Genomic DNA, 14438 nt, shown 5'->3' on the forward strand with positions numbered 1-14438 from the left:
TAAGAGTGGATATCCATTAGTTGGGTTAAATGGTGAGAAAATATTGACAGAAGAAATCCTTTGATAATCAAGGCTGGATAGAGAGTAAGTAAATATATTTACAATTGATAAAAATTAATAACAATAAATCATTTAAATTGACTGTTCTTTTCCAGTAAATGAAAGGTTTCAATGAAAATAATTTTTATTCTTCAATAGTTTTTTTTACCACTGAAATAACAAAATTTTCATTAATACTTTATACATTTACTGTTATGCAATTGTAGTAATTTATAATAAGTTTAATATAGATATTGATTACTTTGGTTGGATGGTGATAAAATACCGACGGAAATGGAGACCGATTGAAGTAAATCTATCCACAATTGATAAATCGAAATAATAATAATGTTATACATATTCAAAATTAAATCCCTGCATGCACAAATCAAGGTAAATGCTTAAATCAATTGGAATAGTTTTTAAAAAATCCTTTAGGTGTACTTGTTCTTTTTTATTTCAACAATAAATTATTTACATTTCTTTTAATAATTAAAAAGTTTAAATAAAAAATAGAAATGAAAGTGAGAAATAAAATTGAGCGAAACTCGTCTGACGGAAATTAATAATTTTATTGAATAACTAACAATAAAATTTATTATACTCATTCACCAGCTCATGATTTTGTTTTTTGTTTATCTTATTTATTTTTTCATTCTTTTTATCTTCGTATAATAATCGTAAACGTACAATTTTTTTCTTTAAAACAATAGTGCTCGTGTTATTAATGCAATGTACAGGATAATTTTTATGCTATTATACAATTCAAAAACTGATAATACAAATCAATAAACTATTAGATAATTTTTCATCTTTAAATACATTATTTCCACTACTGAAATGACAGAATCGTTTGTAATATTTTCTTTTGATCGCAACATATTCACTTTTTAGTTTTTCAAAAATGATATAAGATGTCTCGGAATTGTTAGATAGGGAGGTATAGAGAGGTGATTTTTTATCCCTTCATTCCATTGTGTTTTCGTTCGAAAAATTCTGAATATCTATCTACATTTATTTGTAAAATATTCATTATGTTTACGATATGATTTCTTTTCGCCTCACATTCATTTCCTTCGATAACACGGGGGTGGGGGAGGGAGAGGGAGGTTTAAACATGTATTCGCGGAAAAACTATGCTAGCTTTAATAATAATTAATCATTCATCATTATTATATTACAGGTGTCTTTTCGTACGCGGATTCAGGCATGCATTCACTTTTCACTCTACTTAATTTCATTGATTCACCTATCGTCTCGATTACAAGCGATATTTCCAATTAAATAATTAAAGCTATCGTATCGTTATTTCCTCTATTCAATATCTACAAAACGCTAATTTATACTCGGATTCGATGATGCAAATGAATGATGTACAATACTTGGTTGTTTTCTCATAGGTTTCTTTTTTGGCCTCAGCCACGTCAATTAGTAAATATTAATTGAATTCATTGATTTCTTCATTCGAGTGATTTTCTTTTACCTAAGACGTGGCATCAATGTTTATCTTAAATACGAGGTAAAAGCAAGACAATCTGAAGAATTTAAAAAGTCCAAAATGTATTTATTTTCGGGTTAGTAGTTTATTGAAAATATTTCATCTGAGATCGTGGATTTTCCTTAAAATTGATGGGCGGGTTAAAACCCGTTATTTGTTATTTTTTTCCAATCATTCCGAGGAAAGAAAATGAATAGCTTTTAATTCACGGGCTTGTCCGCCAATACTTCAGGCAGTTCGATGTTGTAAAACCCTATTTATACGCTTCTCTCGCTTTCAATGACTCCACCACTGCCTCTTTGTACAATTGTCGAAGCGAGATATTAGCATTTCAATAATTATAATATGAGACATTTGTTTATTTACATGGAAAAATAAGGAATAAAGAAAAATTCTAAGACAAAAATTTATTCACTGGTTTTTCTTTCGCAATGCCCCTTTTTTTCAGTACGGTTATTTTTTTTTTTAATCCGAAAACATTTGAAAAACAAAACTCAAATGAGTTTGTGAATTTCATCAGTTATGAATTGAAGACTAGAATTTAATTATGAAGGTGAAGTCGTCTGATAAAGATTCAGTTTGATTTTCAATATCGAGAATATGCTTTTTCGATACGTTTATCTCAAAATTTCATCTCTTATTAGGATGCAGTTAAATTTTTTTCTCCTCACCATCTTATCTTTAATTGTAATCATTATAGTCATACTAACTCTTTCATTCTTTATGTTATATTCATTAAAATCGATAAGACGATTATCGATTTCTGTGTTGCGGCTATTATGTAATAGTTGTATCTTTTAAAATTGTTACTTTAATTTCAATTCAGTAGGAATATCTATTCAATAATTGCTAACTGTGATTGATAAGTAAATATAATATAATACAAGTTTTATTTCCGTATTAATAATCGTGTGGGTTAATGTATTTAATCAGAGAATTATTTTTCAATTTGTTCTTATTTTTTTTTCGATTCATTTTTACTTCTTTTTTTATACATACAATATTTTATTTACAAAGAATGCGAGTTGAGAAATTACGTATTACGAACTGTTAAATTTATTTTATGAATTTCATTCTTTCTCAGCCCGCATATACACTGGTTTTTCTTTTTACTTTATGTTTTCTGTAGGATTTGGGCTTAATCCTATTGTTTCTCTTTCGCTCGTTTTTTCTCTTTCTCACGTCGCACATAAGCTCTATCACATTGGCTTCACAAGCCGTTTTGGATTTGTAAAATAATAATAATAATAGTTTAATAATAATGATATAATTAAAAAAAAAAACTTAAATCGACAAATAATAATTAGTAATATACCGTAATGAAAAACTTAATATTACAATAATAATAATAATAATAATAATAATAATAGTGAATAAAATAGTAAAGCCTATTTTACAATTACCAGTGAATTGGTAATGTTAAAAAATAATTTATTCACGCAGCATTGAAGACTTCAGCACTGGAGTGAATTAGTTTTTTTTTTTTATAAAAAAAGAGAAGAAAGAATATATATAAAATTCTCATGAGCTATCGATAAAACCCTCTATCGTTCTTTCTTTTGCTCACTTATTTGTAGTATTTTTCCTCACTTTCCATTGAATTTTTTGGCTACGTACTCTCAAGATTAATCATCTATCAAATGTAATAATAATTACAGAGAACTTGAATTGATGGCGTATCTTGATAACTAAGGGAAAAAAATGAAGTTGTCAATAATTACTATAAATTTTTCTTCACAATCAATCAATCAATCAATAATTGTAATAATTAATTATTCATAGAAATGATAATAATAACATTGGTAACGGCCTTAAGTATTTTTTCTACCTTTTTGTTCGTTTCTTATTTCACTTTTCCATATTCATGACAAATCTCTCATTTTCCATTAATCATTCGTTGTATTTTTATAAACAAAATAACGAGAATTTTATGAGAAAAACCGAGAGATGAACATGAATGAAAAAACGAACTCGAGTGAAAAAGAAATAATAAAAATAACATCAACAGCTTACATATCTATCAGGGAAGAAGGGGTTGAGAGGAGGTGAGAGAAAATACAAACGATATAACATGAATCACGATGATTATGTAATTTATCCGCTTCACGTATCTTTTAGGGCTCATTCCCATTGAACTCGCATACACTGCCTATACAAATTTTTCACTCCATTCATCTTCATTTTGATTAAAAATTAATTAATGCTTCAATCTAACAATTATTTAGGGGGGGGGGGGGCGGGATAAAGGGAGAGATTGCACTTTCAATCGATAGCATTTTCCTGGAAAAGAAAAATTTACCTCACGACACGACACGACACAACTGTCAATATTCTCTTCAATTTGTTTTTCGACCTAGAACGTTCACAGAACAAATACGGTCAATGACTCTATCATCAATTATTAAAAAATGCCTAATGTGTGATTGATATCATTCTCGCGCACATCGATGCTAAATAATTTATATATTTAATATGCTATACATATGTATATATATATATGTATGTACGACTTTAGTATACATTTTTTGTTCGACGCTCACTGGTGGTTTATCCATTGAAGTTTCATTTTATCTTAAACAATTTTTGTTCTACGAAGAGACTTTTTGATTTTGCTCCCGTTATTAAAACATCTTGAAATTCTCCGTGATTAAAATCGCTATCATTAGTGCCTCGTAAAAATGGAAACGGATTCACCAACAAAAAGGAAAAAAAGTAAGATACAAAGTTTGTTCGTGATTCAGTCGTTCACCACATGCTCGTTAAACTTCGATATAATGCCCAATTTGATAGGCAGGATTCAGTATTTATATTATTGTAATCATCGAATCCTATCGCTTGGCTTTGCCTCCCTAAAAAACCTAAAAATCTATACTTTAGCTATAAATTACATTAAATAACTAACGTTCTCCACCATACTGTCACCATACCGTCCTAGATAAATTTTCTCTGTAAGATCACTTTATGTTTATTATATTTAAGCCTAACCACGTCAGTATGACAAGACTGTTCAGTAGTTCTGCATCGAATGGAAAATGACGATTTAAGGAATAAAATTGATAAAACAATGTGTCAACCAAAAGAGAAAAAAAAAATACTTGATTAATAATCCCACGTTTCCTCCGGCTCGTGCTTAACAATTTCCTTCGGACTCTCTCCATTATCCTGGGCATTTTGTTGTGACGGTGGTCGTGGTGAGGTAATTGGACTATTTTGACCTGACTTTGGACTCGGTATCGGACTGTCGCGATCCTGTCCATTATTACCAGAGACCGATGACACATCGCTCTGCGCATCATCATCGTATCTGTCCTGTACAGGTGTTGGTTCAACTCTTATCGTCTCTTCGGTTTCCCTTTTAACTCCATAATCATCAGTCTGCATAACACAAACGCCATTGATAATAACTTCATCACCGGTTCTGGCTGGCTCCTGCCACTCTGGATTCACCCACTGAGGAGCTGCTGGCTTTCTCCTGTTGGATCTTGCCGAGGTAGCTGCGGTTGGTTGTGTTTGACTGTGATCGCTGGGCTCACGTTTTATACTAGATGCTGAGCCATCTGAATCCTCGCTACCAAGATTACTCATAGCATCCTCCCCGTCATCGTCCTCAAACTCCTGATTGGGCTCCCTCTTCAACGAGCCCATCGAGAGGTCCAGACCTGAGCACTGCTCCTTCAAAGCATTGCTCATGAGAGTCGCAAGATTTGGATTGAAGTACGGCGAGTAGGGAATTGGCACATTCCCCAGTCCCAATCTCTCCTTCTGTATCTCAAGCAGTCTTTGGTTCAAGAGCAGTCTAAATTGTACTGGATCAAACGGCTGTCCAGGCTCCCTCGGTGATTGTGGCTCCGGCTGACCATGTGGCGTTTGCTGTTTGAGCCTCATTCTATGATTGTGGAACCAATTTGTTATTGTCCTCGAGGATAGGGCAAGCTCGCCAGCGAGAAATTCAATGGTGGCTACGTTGGGATAGGGATCTAGGGCAAATGCAAGTCTCAGTGCTTCTTTCTGCTCTTCAGAGAAAAGAACCCTCTGTTTTTTTGCGGAGGGAGGGCCTGGTCCGGGGGAACCTGAGGCATGGTAAAAATCAGCTGTATCATTGCTCGATGTGTCTGAGCTGTTGTCATGTCCCGGACCACTGCTGCGACGTCTCTTGTTGGCCTCGCGCCTCTCATTTTTCAACGCTTGGAGTCTATCGACATTGTGGGCATCCGCCAGCCACAACTGCATCCTGATGAATGGTTCTCTACCTTTTATACTGAGCATGTGCCAGGGCTTTGGTTTACTGAGAAGCTCACTCACTGAACCCTGCGATAGTCCGAGCACAGCTTCACCGAAGATCTTCTGTCCAATATTATTTGCTAGTAACGCTTCCTTGATCTTCGTTGTGATTGTTTGTGTGTCTAGATCCTGCGTTAATGCTGCCATCTCATAGACACTCGGCGAGATATGGGGATGAAGACTACGCAGGGGTGAGGGGGTCATCTGGTGCGGAGAGTGAAGACCCATTTGTTGTTGCTGCTGTTGCTGCTGCTGCTGCTGCTGGTGCTGCTTCTTCTGAAGCTCTTGGATGGACAATTGAGCGGCATGAGTTGCGCCGTGGTGGGTGCCAGGTGGTGTCAGCATCATTGGTGGTGGTGGTACTGGATGACTGCCGTGCTGGGGACCTGACGGTGGACCCAATTGCATCTGGTGCTCTTGATGTTGCGCCGCCGCCACAGCAGCTGCTTGTGCTGCTGCTTGGGCTTTCGCCGCGTTTTGAAGCTGCTCCTGGACGAGTTTTGTTGGGGGCATTGGCTTCATGGGGGTTCCGCATGCTGAAAATAATAAAATTCCATTTAATATCTTGGCTCTTTGGCGTAACAGAAGTCTCTATAGTTTGAACGCTCTTATGGGTTTTCCGAATATAATAATATAATTTATAGCATAATTTTTATAATAGTATAAAGCATGTTAGATAAATCAAGTCAATAACGAAGCGGTAACCACAACTTTTGGAATAATATCTCGGAATCGAAAGGTCAACGAAATGAGGGAAATTAAAGAAAAGTTAATGGTCATTGTAGTTAATCCTTTTTGTCAAACAATCGAAAGAAATATAAATAGAAGCGTTACAATTTTAGTAATGAAAAAATATTTTCAATTGTTAAAAAAAAAATCATCTTCACAACTCCAAGGATTATAAAAAGAAGACGATATAAGCGAGCTTTCAAACTACAATTAATAAAATAACAAAACATCTATATTGACCTGAGTTAAACTTACGAGGCAGGCCGCCGTAGCCGCCGGTCCTCATGAGCTTCTCGGGAGCAATTTTGTACTGGCTAGCCACGAGTTTGTGAACCGCCTGTTCATCCTCGAGGAACATTTTCATTCTTATGAATGGCTCACGTCCCTTTTGCGTCAGCATGTGCCAAGGTTTGGGACGTGCAAGTAGATCGGACACCGAGCCTTGAGAAAGCCCAAGAACCGACTCGCCAAAGAGTCTTTGAGATATTGAATACTGTGACAATTGCTCCTTTACCTGTAATAAATAATAAAAAAATTAAAATTAATGATTTAAGGCTATCAACGACTAAAAGAGTTCGAAGTTTGACGACTTACAACTCGACTTACCCTCTTTACAATATCTTCAGTGTTGAGATTATTATAAAGATCAAATTGTTGTTGCGTTATCGGTGGTAGAACGGCTTTGAGGGGTCGTTGATTTGCTGAATGATGAGTTGGTGTGGACGGTTGGCTGATCAAACTATTTGTGATTGATGCCATTCTCTGGAGTGGACTTGCTGCAGCAGCACCGGAAAATTCCTCGTTGGGTGTCATGGCGGGTGGTAATATTGAATTACCAAGTGGTGAACTTGCACTGGATCCACCTGGGGTTGATTGTGCGCCCGTTGGCTCTTGTTTAGGTCTTACGAGGGAGAATGCACTGCCAGCATGTCTCATGGCCTCTTCCATTTTTTCTTTATCCTCCTCGGAAACGCCGTTCATCATTTTACTGCGGGGATCAACTTTTCCCAGACTAAGGTCCTGTACACCGACGCCAGTGCCATTGGCTGCCAGGTGATTTTGATGGAGGGCTTGTTGGTGAAGGGCTAGGAGACCCGGCAGATTTGGTAGGCTTGAGAGACCTCCTAGCCCGGGATTTCCACCTGACGCTGAATTCAATTTTTGAAGCTCTCTGTGGTACGCATCAAGAGCTAATCTGATTTCCTCCTGAGTACGCTCCATCCCCTGGATACCCTGGCCACCACTGAAAAAGTGAGGAAACATCGCGCTACGATCAATCAACGTTATGTGCTGTCCTTAAATCAAATTGATCGAAATGGTAATTTCTCGCGTTGATTTAACATTGATTGAGACTAAAATTGATAATATTCTTTGAAAATTTATATGTTTTCAAAATATTTGGTGTGTAAAATATAGTTTAACAATAATTAATACAATGTAAATATCAATGAATTTGAGTTATTTAATCTATTCACCTTGGAGGAAAGTCTCTTGGTCCCCGTAAGTCATCGGCTCTTCTTCCCATTAATTTAGCAAGCTCCTCGTGATAAATCCTCACAACCTTCTCCTGGGGAATGTCATCATTCTCGTACTTCTTCAGCCTCCTGTTCTGACTGTCGTACCTGTCTTTGCCGAATGGGCTCGGGCATCCCAGTCTACTCGGACTCTTACTGTCAGCATCGTTGGAAGTGTCATGTTCACTAGCACGACTCATCTGCAGGTGTCCAGATTCCGAGAGCATGTGGGCAATTCTCTCGTCGTTTATGTCAGGGGGTCCGCCCTCCTGTGGACGGCCAAATGTTGGCATACCCTGCTCCTTGCCTGAAACATACTCTACGGGTGAGGCACAACTTGTGGTGTGTTCTTACTCAGTTTTCCTATTTATAAAATTAATTAAATAATAACTAGAGCTATGTTTTTATGAGGCATGATTCTTTGCATTGAGAATAACGATATTTAACTAATGATTTTTAATAATTAGTTATTTTCAATAATATTAAATGAATTTACTGAAATTTATTGGTACTAAAAAAACTCTGGTCTTCTCGTTACAGAGGGCTCATTTTTTTGGAATAGAAATCTCAAGTAGTTTTTACTTGAAAGCAATTGGCAAAGTAATCATTCCATTTATTCAGATCCTCATTAGCTCATTATCTTGGCCAATCGCTCTCGCACAACCATGTCATGTTAATGATATGCCAAATGAATCTTGCGAAGATGGACAGCTCAACAACATTGTTCCCTAGTTTTTCCTCATAGAAGAGGTAAAAGACGAAGGAGAGAGTCACTTTGGTCGGCTACTTATCGTTAAAATTTCTCTGTCGCATGTCGTGATGAACTCCCGCGCGCATTGTCACCGCCCACTGCACGCAATGATTCCTCCTTTGTTCGTTTCTCAAAAGTAGAAGGAAAATAGAGAGAAAAAAAAATGAAATCACACTGCTCATCACCCCTATTTCGCACAACACATCGTCTCTCATGTGACATATATCACACACACACACACTGTGCAAAAGTTCTGTCCAAATGTCTATTTCAAAGCCACCGCTTTTATTTTTCAGGCTTTTTTTTTTCATTTTTTCCCCCTATCCGGAGACCCTCTCTTCCTTCTTCTGTGCGTTGTATCATGTACAGATCCAATCTAAGTCGCTGGTTGGGCATCACGAGTTTACCGAGAAATGAATTATGTCGTTCTGCCCGATAATTCCAACGGTCGGCTCGCTCGTTATCGTTGAGGATATTTCCCGTGAACTCATCAGTGATTTCCGAAATAAAATAAAATGTAGATGCGACTTATCCGACTCTACAATAAATGGGTGTTTACATCATCTAATTGATTTTTTTTCGTTACAAAGAAGGATAAATAATTCTTTAAGGGAAACCTCTTCTTCATTTCTTTATATCGTTAATTTTCAATTTGTTATACGAATACTGGAATATGTTAGAAAAGAATTTAGAATTATTTTTCATTTCTCGAAAAACTGAGTCAAGGGGTCACGATTTTCATCAAATTAGCCAACTAATCACTCATTAAAAGTAGAATTTTCAACTGAATTACAATTACTGAGAACGGGCGGGGAGGGAAGAGTGCAATGGAGATGACAATAATTAAAATATCCTCTTTGGAGCTATATCTTATCCCTGCGGTAACTCGACAAGGAAGGAGAGAGGAGTTTTAGACTCTTCTCAGTCCCTTTCCCTCACACACAACTAGTGAAGTGTTCTCCTACGTGTTTCCCGTCTAATTGACCAATCAAGCCGCGCAAGATTTGGATGAATCAGCCATCGATGGTTTTTGCTCTTTGATTGCTAGCGCTATGGTGACGAATAGTGAGCGCAATTGTCGGCGTTACCGTGACAAGTGTTGGGAGAATGATAGGATTTATTGTCATGTTTTTCCTCGACGAGTATATAAAATATAAAAAAAGTCGTGTTTTTGTTTTTAAAATTTCATGTGAAACCTCTTGACATTTATCATAATCAATCATTCATGGGGAATTCCCATTGATCTTGTTCATTGATTTTCCACAAAGTGCTACGTCTCTCTATATATAAAATTTCATAATTAAATTATAATAAAGGCCCAACTGAGAGTGACAATTAATAAAAGTAAAAATAAATGTTGAAGGATGCGGAAAGAAATTCCATTGAGTATTAAATATGCCCCCGGGAAAATTAATCTCCGTGCATAGTTATCGACATTCGATTTCTCTGCAGATTGAACTTGGCAGTATGTCATTTGCCATACAGTATAGTTGCTCATCCACATTTTCCAATAGAAAGAACAAAATTCCAGGAATTTTTGTCCAGATTGACAGTTAGGAATCCTTGCCATCTTCTTCCGCTAAAGGATTTATCATAAATGTATTGGATGTAGCCGTTAATGACCACGGGATATGTAAAAAAAAATTGAAAATTAAAGGGGAAAATATGTCGCACAACCGCACGTACCTCACCTCATCGCATCGCATACATACATATGTATATCCGAAGATAGGTTGAGTTCTTGGTCTTTTCACTGTAAAAACGCCGTCTATGACTTCTCATAATTGATTTAAAATTTATTTTCTAGATATTATTAACACTTCCTTCTATGTGAATAACTGGCGATGTATGTAAGGAATGGTTAGATGTGAATGAGGCTTAAGTGTTTACCCCGAAAAATTGAAAAGATAATGGAATAATTTTCATTCACGCTTCGATGAATTTTTAGCCAATGATTATCGCTGTATACCTTCGAGCCGGCGGAAACGGACAATCCATTGACGCGGCACGACGTTCGGAGGTTGCACGGCTTTTTTCCTCTATTTTTACCAACAACTGAAATTACCACAATATTTCGCATACGTACTTCATTTTCCAATTCATTATTCGACAGTTAACCGGACGCAGCATCGAGGACATGTGTGTTATTACAATAGATCACTTGAAAGCCACAGGTGTCCTTCTCAACTTTGTGTCAATACTTCGGGGAGGGCAATGGGTTGGGAAAAAAATGAGTCATACCAATCATTATTATTAATTTAATGGCGGTAGAGCGGGGACAAGTCAATGATGTCTAATTTTCGATTGGACTTTTTTTTTGTCCGGCTGATTCTTTTCGTATAATTGATTGTGAGCTTCCGGTCACAGGCCGACAGGGGAAGGGCTTGATCGTAATTCCAACTCATAGTTATAATGCACAATTTCAGCTAATCATAATCAATGAATCCAGGCATTACGTATGATGGGCTTGAGTAAAATCAATGCACTTTATACAGATATTTTAATACTTGTTTTTCCTCTACTATCAATAATTATCAATAATTAATTTGTTTACAATTTTAAGGACCAGAAAATAAGGCAAATTATGCCATTTTGTTTTTGTAAGTGCAATCGATTTGTTCTTTTCGGTTCACGTTACATTGCATCATTGTATTTCTTACATTCCATCTCTCCCACCAGCTCCTGAGATATCGAGATAGAGCAGACCGGCGCGCGGATATCCCTCCCGCCCCCTTTTTAACTCTCTCCCTCTACCCCATCAGCTCCTATTCTCAAGAGCTATTAGTCTAAACAATATGGCTGCCAAATGCAGCGAACAATCGATATCACCCAGGTATACCATGCAACTGTGTAATTTAATCAAGGTAATTAATATCATTCGCGAGATTATATGATGGTGATAGGTCTGGCTATAGCTGTACATCATACAAGGAATGTCGAAAAGGCATCCTGGTGCCATAGATGTATTACCAAACATGGCACACACCATCTCAATTTGGGCTTGCCTATGAGACCCAGACGAGACTGTACGTTGGAGAGGAAATATGGAGATTTGGATTTTACTACTGTCAGTCCCCAAAGTCGATGGGTTCTCGTTTGGTTATTGTTTCCAAATAATTATTCATCAACCTCTCTCTCCATTATTTTTCATTCTTGGCGAATTTTCACCGCCACCGCTGCTTCATCTTCTATTCACCCAAAAATTCATAAACATCTTTTGATATTAGGTGAGAAATTTATTAAGGTTAAATTAACGAGAGTTTATTAGTGTTAGTGTTAAGAGTAATGATTGAAAATATTAATCTGGCAGTGCGAGAGGCGAGAGAGAATATTTCAGGGGGGATGTGTAATAAAAATGATAAAACACTTAGTGATCAGACGGGCATCAACAATTTACCGATTAACGAGGGCCACCCAAGGTCAACAAAAAAATAAACACATCATACAAAAGGTAATGATCAATCCAGTAAAGAAGATAATGGTGGTCATTCAGGTAATAAAACCTGTCTGATTTACCTTTTTATCCTTCTTTGCTTTTTCTGTTTTTTCTTTTTTCTTTGTTTTTCTACTTTTGGTAAAAGAGACGAACACTCACCTTTCTTCGGTATGAGAGATTTGAGTAGTAAAACAGCATTCTCATCGCAGGCCCATCCATGCATCTTTCTGTAGCTGTCGCGTCCCTTCTCAGTTAGTTTGTCCCATGGTTTTGGTTTACTCAATAGTTCACTAACAGTTCCCTGACTCAGTCCAAGAACGTATTTAGCAAATAGACGCTGTCCAATATTATGTATAGAGAGTAGTTCTCTAACACGTCTTGCTATGTGAAGTGTATCAAGATTCTGAGATGCATATTTATCCATATTATAACGTAGCATCTCCTGTAGTCGTGCCTCCATCGGATCGCCTTTAGGTATGAGTGATTCACCGAGTCTACCAGCCATTCCGGCAGCTCCAAAGTCATCTCCAAATCGAAACGGATGGGTTCTCTCGTCGAAGCGAAACGGACTCTTGAGACTGTCTAATACACTCAAACTACCGATGCTATTGTTGTTATTATTGGCAAGATGATGGCTATTATTGTTATTGTGACAGGATTCTTCGTGTGGGCTTTTTGGTGGTAAAAGACCAGGCATGCTTGCCCCATTCATGGCAGCCTCGATTAAACTGGCCGGTGGCTGAAGACTAGCTGGTGGTGATGTGAGTGCAGCTGTTGATGAGGGTCGTGGTGGTGCTGGTGTCTCATGTCCAGGTATCGGCGTTGGTGCTTTCTCCGTGATGTTTTCCAAGCTACCAAGTGGTGTACTCGATTTCATTGGTCCACTCGTACCATTATTTGACGATGATGCTGGATCTGTTGGTGATGGAAGGTGATTTAGATTTGGTGTTGTTGATGGGTACAGCGACGAGTGCTGCAGCCCAGTTTGTACCGGTGATTGGGTGTGCTGTTGAGACAGCTGGGATAATTGGGTCTGTTGTGATTGTGCGATTGACGATTGTGATGTTTGTTGTGATTGTTGTTGTTGTTGTTGTTGTTGTTGTTGTTGTTGATGCTGTTGCTGTTGCTGCTGCTGCTGCTGTTGTTGTTGTTGGCTCATTATTGACCTCTCCAGGGATCGCCTCCAATTGGCGACAATTTCTTCACCAAGGAATGAGCCAAATGTTTCGACATTTTGAAGAGGAGGCGGGAATAGGAGACCCGAGGCGGCCGTTGATGTGGCCGATGAGGGTGTTGGGGTGGAGCGCGTTGGGAGCACCTGTTGGGTGGACACGAGGGTAACGGGTGTACTCCCGCTGCCAACACCACCGCCACTGCCATGGGGCGAGGCGGTTGCAGCGCGCTGCAGTGGTGAGGCTAGTCCACCTGGAACCACCAAAACAAAAACGGGACCCCGTTTCATCACTGAATATCTATCATCTTAATTCTCTTTTTCTCTCTAGATGTCAATAAACGTTTTGGGATTACGTCAAATTTTAGGTTCTTTCATTTGAATCAAATGATGGCAAATTGTGCATGACTTGTTCACGGGGTCCCAGACTCTCCTCCGACGCTCCATCCTCGACATACGCACATGCGTACGCAAGCAGAACAAGAGAGGAATATATTAATTGAGAAGAAAGTGGACCGAGGCTTTTACGATGAAATTGGGGAAAAAAATTCCAATCGTTGAATCAATCAAGTGAAAAAATAAATAATCATTTCAGTCAGAATTTTATTGAAAGATTCCCGTTGGCTGAAGTTTTGTAAGTGTCGAGGATTTGGAAATATCCACAGAAGAGAAGTACTGAAACGCGCGCACTACTTGTATGGATTTTTCGGAAGTAATATTCTTTTTTTGTTTTTTGTTTTTTCCAACTGCAGTAATTAGGGTGACGTTGCAATATCTCACTCGAGAGCATGTTCGTCTCTTGGATCGATTCATAATAAACTCGGTATAAACGAAACAATGGAGGGTGAGTAGGGTGGGAGGTGGGCCCACTTGGGTAACGAAGGTTTTGGTAGAGGGACGTAAATATTGCCAAGAGATTTCGTGCACAAATTTTGGCCGGCGAACACAGGAATGTAAAAGGCATTGGGATGAGGTTTTTTTCTCTTAGGGGGAGAATACGGTTGTTTTTTTTTTTTAAG

The 14438-nt window shown here is 37.7% G+C and overlaps 1 protein-coding gene across 7 annotated transcripts in view; it reads right to left on the reverse strand.

Moving 5' to 3' along the window:
- Positions 1-592: 592 nt before the first annotated feature.
- Positions 593-14438, reverse strand: part of LOC135161214 (homeobox protein cut) — a 77176-nt gene continuing 63330 nt past the window's right edge. For 2 of the 7 annotated variants that reach the window (XM_064118590.1, XM_064118591.1), the window contains exons 5-9: positions 12408-13673; positions 8023-8380; positions 7142-7814; positions 6788-7061; positions 593-6354 (exon numbers count right to left, since the gene is read on the reverse strand). In XM_064118590.1, coding sequence (XP_063974660.1) covers positions 4637-6354; positions 6788-7061; positions 7142-7814; positions 8023-8380; positions 12408-13673 — 4289 coding nt within the window. In that variant the 3' untranslated portion in view covers positions 593-4636. The remainder of the gene's footprint in view (positions 6355-6787; positions 7062-7141; positions 7815-8022; positions 8381-12407; positions 13674-14438) is intronic. The other 5 variants (XM_064118593.1, XM_064118596.1, XM_064118597.1 and 2 more) reach the window with 5 other exon arrangements.

The sequence above is a fragment of the Diachasmimorpha longicaudata genome, chromosome 4, assembly GCF_034640455.1.
Source record: "Diachasmimorpha longicaudata isolate KC_UGA_2023 chromosome 4, iyDiaLong2, whole genome shotgun sequence".
NCBI lineage: Eukaryota > Metazoa > Arthropoda > Insecta > Hymenoptera > Braconidae > Diachasmimorpha > Diachasmimorpha longicaudata.